This window comes from Scylla paramamosain, chromosome 25 (genome assembly GCF_035594125.1).
Source record: "Scylla paramamosain isolate STU-SP2022 chromosome 25, ASM3559412v1, whole genome shotgun sequence".
In the NCBI taxonomy this organism is placed as follows: Eukaryota; Metazoa; Arthropoda; class Malacostraca; order Decapoda; family Portunidae; genus Scylla; species Scylla paramamosain.
In genome coordinates, this window is record NC_087175.1 from 14,099,825 (window position 1) to 14,108,392 (window position 8,568).

Genomic DNA, 8,568 nt, shown 5'->3' on the forward strand with positions numbered 1-8,568 from the left:
AACACTTCCCACAGCCAAAGTCTACCTAAAATGTACGATCATTCCTTGGATTAGCAGGTTAATACCGACAATTCATTAAGGATTTTGCTAAAACTTGCATCCCTACTCAATCAGCTACTTAAAAAGGACGTTTCCATTCACTGGAGTGGTGCACAAGCGCTCAGCTTTCAGGAGTTGAAAATAGGTCTCACCCAAGCTTCAGTTTTATCGTTCCCTGACTTTTCTCTGCTTTTTTAACTCTACACAGATGCTATTTTTTGTTTTTTCTAGGACTAAGTACAGCATTGATGGAAAAGACCGATAGGGGGATGAATTGTGTGATTGCCTATGCTAGTAGGGTTCTTAACACAGCATAAGCAAATTTCTTTGTCATGCATCAGGAAGCTGATGCCGTTGGCTGGGCTCTTACTCATTTCCGTCATCTAATAATGGGATACACAATTACAGTCTTCACGGACCACATCGCCATCACTAATCTTTTCAGGGGAAGAAATCTCAGCGGGAGGCCTGTGGATTGGTATTCGACAATTAAAGAATATTCCCCACAGTTCAAATATTTCCCGGAACTTGCGAATGCGGTGGCAGATGTCCTATCATGAAATATTCCGGTGGGTGTGATCTCGCAAACATCAACAGTGCAAAACTTTTCCTAGCATAAACATGAGTTATGGGGAAAAGTGATTTATGCTCTGGAATCAGCTGATCTTTCTACCTTGCCCTCCTTCCATGTAGTTTTCTCACAGTTATTTTTGTCATCAGACAATGTGTTATGCAGACGAGAACAAAAAGGTGATGGGTGCGAAGATCTTTCGGCTATTCCAGAAGTGTTCGTTCCAGTAGTTCTACCTGGACATCCAAGTAGCGATAAGACCCTGACTGCTGTCCGTCGTGCATATTATTAGCCTGGAATGAGGGTAGGCATTTTGGATTATGTTGCCCACTGTGTCAGCTGCGTTAAACATAAAGGAGTCACTTCTGGCCCAGCGCCCATGCTAGGATACCCACCACCTGAATATCATGGTATGTTGTTGCAATGGACCTATTGCAGTTTCCAAGGAGTCATCAAGGCTATCACTATCTCTTGGTTTGCGTAAATCAATTCTCTCGTTTTGTAGTTCTGGCACCTGTCAAAACTAAGACATCACCTTCAATTGCTCGTGCATCAGTCATTCATCTTTTTTGTCCTTACACCACACCACATGTTCTTATTGATAATGTCACAGAGTTTCAGAATGCCTTGCTAACAGAGATATACTCAAAATACAATATCAAACAGACCTTTACAGTAGCCTTTCACCCAAGTTCGAACGGCCTCGTGGAGAGGGTAAACCGGAAGATTTTTGAGGCTTTACGGTATCTCGTTTATAGCTTTCACGACGACTGGGAAGACTGGATTCCGCAGGTGGCAGCTTGCATAAATGGCTTCGCATGTGAATCGACTGCAAAAAATCCGCACTACATTCTCTATGAAGTAGACAAGAGATTGCCCTACTACTTATTGGCGGGCCCTTCAAAGCCTGTCTATAATGTAAACGACTACAATTTCCAGCATCTGAGAGTTTTCACTGACATACACAAAAAGGTTAGGGAAAGGTTACTAACCTCAAGAACTGAAATGATGAAATGATCAACAGCACAAGCGTGCAGCTTCTGTCACTTTAAAAGTAAGTGATGCAGTGATGGTTCAAACACCCACAAGGGAATTCAAATTGTCTCCTAAGTATGGTTCACAGCGATAGGTTGAAGAAAGCTAAGGCTTCTGATCCGATATTGGATAAATACAAGTATGAACCGAGTAATCCCTCCATATCACCTTCACTTACTACTTCTCCTTATCCCGCTTATCATTACAATTTCCGATCAAGAACCTAACGACTTACGTTCCTTCCAGGCATGGCCAATGTATTTTTTATTTATTTTATTTTATTATTTTTTTTTCGTGACATTAAGTAGGTGTTGTCTTTTGAAGTCTAGATTCTCATTCATTTTTAACTTGCATCAGCTCTGCATGACTGTAGCAGGCACCCAGAGCATGCCCATTCTAAAGGTGGGTTAGTTAATGTATTGGAAGGGATTTCTCAGACGTTCTTTGGGATTGCTATGGACAACGATGTCGAGTTGCATGAACACAATACCTATTTCATGAATCTTGCTTCAGCTAACAGGCAGATCATAAATTTCCATAACAAGTGTATCTCTGTTCCATAAGCTCCTATATCATACAGTTGACGTTTTTGAAATTTCTCTACACTCAGTTCTTTTCCATAATTCCATTTTAAGTCGGAATCTGCTTGATGCAGGACAGGGACACGTAACTTTCTCTTTTCCTGCGGCCGATTTACTAACAACATTGAAAATAGGACAGCTTACTTCCACTTTACGACCAATGTTCGATGAAGACAATATTAAACACTATTACACAGTCTTCGAAGCAGCTCTCACTCTTAATGTTGTCGTCATCCATGCGTCTCTTTCTGCTTAAAATGCCTCCTACTCTCGATCTGCTTAGTGAAGATTGTTTAGTGTATGTAATTGTTTGTATAGAAGACTCGCACCGCTAAGTGTCGTCATACTCAAACTTGTGTTCTTTTCGTTTCTCATTTTATTTATCAGCCATCTCATTTTATTTATCATCCACTTATCGGCAATATGTGCGTGGTCATACACCCATGTAACAACGGACGATGATCCTATAAACATGTCAAACTTCTAGAATCTATTTTCCACCGTTCACCCAACGGTTACCGTTAATTGTTTGCACGAAGGGTACACCGTTCCAAAGGGTTTTGGGTCATTATGCAGTTCAGGAATTTCGTCATCTGATGTCTTCCAACCTCATTACTTACCTTCGTGTCTGCACGAGATATTCGCTATTCATATATTTTCACATAGCCAGGAACGCTCATCCATCATTATATTAGTCTTTGCGCTGACAGAGCTGCTCAGCGACAAATTCAGTCTTCCCCTGCACACAGTTTACACAGCACTATAACATGGCTAGATACACTTTTTTTTTTTTTTTTTTTTTTTTACCGGAAGGACGCGGCAGGTACGTGACCGAGCGATGTTAGGGCTAGTTGCTATTATTATTATTATTATTATTATTATTATTATTATTATTATTATTATTATTATTATTATTTCATTAGATTTTTCATCCTCTTTCTCCTCTCTGCCTGGCCTATGCGAGCTGAGGTAAGGCAAATGTGGATGTTAAGTAGATTTATTTAATATATCTGGAGAATGTAGAGAAGGATGTATGAATATGATTGTGCATATTTTTTTCATTGTTTATTTTTTTAGTATTATCAGTAGTTTAATAGTAATTTTTTTTTTTTCAGAATAATAAATATGTTATTTCAAAATGTTAAATTTTGCTGCCCACGGTGCCCGTGTCAATGGGTGCTGACAGAGGGGAGTTGGCAGCGCTTACGCTGTGTGGTTTGTCCGCGAGGCAGCCTTGTCTCCCGGTGTAAATCTTGTAAATACACAGAAACTATAGTGACGTGGTGTTTCCACATCCACGCTAATTCTTACTGAACTAAACACCACTAAACAGAACCAGAGAGACGGACGAATGGTGAATATATCAGTGACAACTTGAGACTACCACACCGATTCACCATAACATTGGGCGTATCTCCAAGATGATCATGAATGCGAGTAGGGTGTTGCACCAGTTGCTCTAGGTCATGGAGAATAGCAAAATTAAAGCCTAGTTCACCTTGAAGATCAGTGAAGGGAAAGGAAAGCCAAAGCTGGTTGTGAACATCTCCCCAAGAATCTCCAAGAATGGAGATCTTTAGAAAAGGGAAGAGATTCAGAATGTGTTCCACTTTGGAAGTTAAACAGTGAAATAATTTCTTATAGTCAGAGGAGTTAGGTGAGAAGTATATAACACATTTATATAAATCTAGTTTGAGAATGACTCTGTAGTCTTAGACAGATGGTGAACAAAATTCGGAAGATTCAAAAGGGTGGGCACGAGATCAGGTTATGTCATTGTACATATAGACGTAACATCCAGCTATAGTTTGAAAATTATATATATATATATATATATATATATATATATATATATATATATATATATATATATATATATATATATATATATATATATATATATATATATATATATATATATATATATATATATATATATATATATATATATATATATATATATATATATATATATATATATATATATGTGTGTGTGTGTGTGTGTGTGTGTGTGTGTGTGTGTGTGTGTGTGTGTGTGTGTGTGTGTGTGTGTGTGTGTAATGTGATTATAGATTAATATTTTCATGAATACATATGAAAAATAATAAAAAAAAAAAACGGTCAATCTTCATAGAAACTGGTAGCTAAAAAAAAAAAAAAAAAAAAAAAAACATAGGGCAAAGGCAACAGCGAAAAACTGGGTGTTGAGGCATGGAACTATGTTGCCATTTGCCAGTGATGCGTGTTCATACAATGAAATATCCTGTAGCCTGGAACTTCAAACCCGTGACATTAAAAACATTTGATCATGGAATATTTCCCACATACAATGATTTGATTTTGAATTTCTATGAGCATGCGACTTTCTTCCCTCAAGAAACACCCAATATATATGTCTTCCTCACGTACTAAAGGTAGTGTTCTCACCTTCACCTCAATGTATCCACGAAACTCCATAATGAATCCACCAGCAGACAGAAGTGACATGCGTGTACTGAGAGAGATCTGGATGCGCATTGCTGGAGAGAGAGAGAGAGAGAGAGAGAGAGAGAGAGAGAGAGAGAGAGAGAGAGAGAGAGAGAGAGAGAGAGAGAGAGAGAGAGAGAGAGAGAGAGAATTACTTCATCAAACCAACGTAAAACTAAATGTAAAAATCAGAAATGCTATGATGTAAACAACTCTAATTAATAGTACAATAGAAACCTTCTCTTTTTAAGAGAAGATTAAATTAGACAAGTTTATGGATGGGGATAATGGATAAAAATAGATAAGTATATATTTTCATACAGGGACTGCCACGAATAAACCTGGTCGCTTCTTGCAGCTTCCCTTATTTCTTATGATCTTATGTTATGCGACACTTATATATATATATATATATATATATATATATATATATATATATATATATATATATATATATATATATATATATATATATATATATATATATATATATATATATATATATATATATATATATATATATATATATATATATATATATATATATATATATATATATATATATATATATATATATATATATATATATATATATATATATATATATATATATATATATATATATATATATATATATATAATAATAATAATAATAATAATAATTAGAGGGGGAGGTGGGAGGAAAACACAGGTGTATGGTGTTGAGTTTATTGCTGACTGGTTTCGCCAACAGCTTTAGAGGAACTGAAGTTCCCCTAAAGAAGCTGTAGGCGAAACCGGTCGGCAATAAATTCAACTCCATACACCTGTGTTTTCCTCCCACCTCCCCTTCCAACTTGTCTAAATGTCTGAATAAATAATAATAATAATAATAATAATAATAATAATAATAATAATAATAACAATAACAATAATAATAATAATAATAATAATAATAATAATAATAATAATAATAATAATATTATTATTATTATTATTATTATTGTTATTATCATTATTGTTATTATTATTATTATTATTATTATTATTAATATTATTATTATTATTATTATTATTATTATTATTATTATTACTATCATAACAATAACAACAGCAGCAGGATAAAAATAGACAAACTTACGCTCGCATGTTGTCTCCATACGTGAGGCGGTATTGACAGTGTCTCCAAAGAGGCAGTAACGAGGCATCCGGGTTCCAACCACACCGGCAACTACTGGCCCCGTGTTCACTCCTGCGCGAGTCTGTTAGCGAAAAAAATGGTGGAATTAAAAGAGTAACACCGACATTAAAGTCATCACTTTTATTTAGGATAGAGGATCTGAAAGTTTTGCAGATTAAAATGGGTGACTGGTCTAACCTTACAAACTATCGACTTATTGTTTTAATTTTTGTCTTTCTATTTTTTTTCTTTCATCCATCGTCAAGAGGAAGATTCTTAAATATATATAATTTCAAAAGAAATTATGACCGCCAGTATGGGCTCAGTTGTGGCCGCTCTACTGGAGATTTGACTTCCTCACTAAATATTGGTAATTCTCTTTTAAGAATTTTGGTAAGACTTCCGCTGTTACTTTACTTTACTTAATTTTGCTTTACTTACTTTAGAGTCAAGATATATCAAAGGTATTAGATAGGGTCTGACAGAAAAGGAAAGAAGTCAGAGAAACATTACGCACTACAGGCCGGCTCATATATATATATATATATATATATATATATATATATATATATATATATATATATATATATATATATATATATATATATATATATATATATATATATATATATATATATAATATATATATATATATATATCTGGCGAACGTGGAGGCGTAGCCTATCAAGAACAAAGTGCTATAGCGTGTGGTGTCCATAAATCCCCTATGCATTAAAAAAAAAAAAAAAATTGTAACTTTGTAAGTATTTGTGCTACAAAGAATCTTTAAAAAGCACTAGAAAGATTAGTGTACCTAATCTTAGGTAATGTTATTCAGTATTTCTTCAACACAATTTTTAAGTTTTTCGAAACATTATTTATTTATTTATTTTTTTTTTCAGAATTACTTATGACCTATGGCTTCAAAGGAAGAAAAAGTAAACTGCGCCCTTTCGCTGGCTTAACTGAAATCTACTATTTTTTTTTTTTTTTGTTTATGTAGGAAGGACACTGGCCAAGGGCAACAAAAATCTAATAAAAAAAAAAATGTCCACTGAAATTCCAGTCCCATAAAAGGGTCAAAGCAGTGGTCAAAAATTGATGAATAAGTGTCTTGAAACCTCTCTCTTGAAGGAATCCAAGTCATAGGAAGGTGGAAATACAGAAGCAGGCAGGGAGTTCCAGAGTTTACCAGAGAAAGGGATGAATGATTGAGAATACTGGTTAACTCTTGCGTTAGAGAGGTGGACAGAATAGGGGTGAGAGAAAGAAGAAAGTCTTGTGCAGCGAGGCCGTGAAAGGAGGGGAGGCATGCAGTTAGCAAGATCAGAAGAGCAGTTAGCATAAAAATAGCGGTAGAAGACAGCTAGATATGCAACATTGCGGCGGTGAGAAAGAGGCTGAAGACAGCCAGTTAGAGGAGAGGAGTTGATGAGACGAAAAGCTTTTGATTCCACCCTGTCTAGAAGAGCAGTATGAGTGGAACCCCCCCACGAGACATGTGAAGCATACTCCATACATGGACGGATAAGGCCCTTGTACAGAGTTAGCAGCTGGGGGGGGTGAGAAAAACTGGCGGAGACGTCTCAGAACACCTAACTTCATAGAAGCTGTTTTAGCTAGAGATGAGATGTGAAGTTTCCAGTTCAGATTATAAGTAAAGGACAGACCGAGGATGTTCAGTGTAGAAGAGGAGGACAGTTGAGTGTTATTGAAGAAGAGGGGATAGTTGTCTGGAAGGTTGTGTCGAGTTGATAGATGGAGGAATTGAGTTTTTGAGGCATTGAACAATACCAAGTTTGCTCTGCCCCAATCAGAAATTTTAGAAAGATCAGAAGTCAGGCGTTCTGTGGCTTCCCTGCGTGACATGTTTACCTCCTGAAGGGTTGGACGTCTATGAAAAGACGTGGAAAAGTGCAGGGCGGTATCATCAGCGTAGGAGTGGATAGGACAAGAGGTTTGGTTTAGAAGATCATTAATGAATAATAAGAAGAGAGTGGGTGACAGGACAGAACCCTGAGGAACACCACTGTTTTAGATTTAAGAGAAGAACAGTGACCGTCTACCACAGCAGCAACAGAACGGTCAGAAAGGAAACTTGAGATGAAGTTACAGAGAGAAGGATAGAAACCGTAGGAGGATAGTTTGGAAATCAAAGATTTGTGCCAGACTCTATCGAAAGCTTTTGATATGTCCAAGGCAACAGCAAAAGTTTCACCAAAATCTCTAAAAGAGGATGACTAAGACTCAGTAAGGAAAGCCAGAAGATCACCAGTAGAGCGGCCTTGACGGAACCCATACTGGCGATCAGATAGAAGGTTGTGAAGTGATAGATGTTTAAGAATCTTCCTGTTGAGGATAGATTCAAAAACTTTAGATAAGCAGGAAATTAAAGCAATAGGACGGTAGTTTGAGGGATTAGAACGGTCACCCTTTTTAGGAACAGGTTGAATGTAGGCAAACTTCCAGCAAGAAGGAAAGGTAGATGTTGACAGACAGAGCTGAAAAAGTTTGACTAGGCAAGGTGCAAGCACGGAGGCACAGTTTCGGAGAACAATAGGAGGGACCCCATCAGGTCTATAAGCCTTCCGAGGGTTTAGGCCAGCGAGGGTATGGAAAACATCATTGCGAAGAATTTTAATAGGTGGCATAAAGTAGTCAGAGGGTAGAGGAGAGGGAGGAACAACCCTAGAATCGTCCAAGGTAGAGTTTTTAAC

At 36.5% G+C, this 8,568-nt stretch overlaps 1 protein-coding gene across 1 annotated transcript in view; it reads right to left on the bottom strand.

Annotated features, from left to right (window-relative positions):
• Positions 1–8,568, bottom strand: part of LOC135113443 (atrial natriuretic peptide receptor 2-like) — a 57,780-nt gene that overhangs the window by 19,968 nt on the left and 29,244 nt on the right. Inside the window, exons 4-5 of the mRNA XM_064028705.1 lie at positions 5,813–5,933; positions 4,654–4,745 (exon numbers count right to left, since the gene is read on the bottom strand). Coding sequence (XP_063884775.1) covers positions 4,654–4,745; positions 5,813–5,933 — 213 coding nt within the window. The remainder of the gene's footprint in view (positions 1–4,653; positions 4,746–5,812; positions 5,934–8,568) is intronic.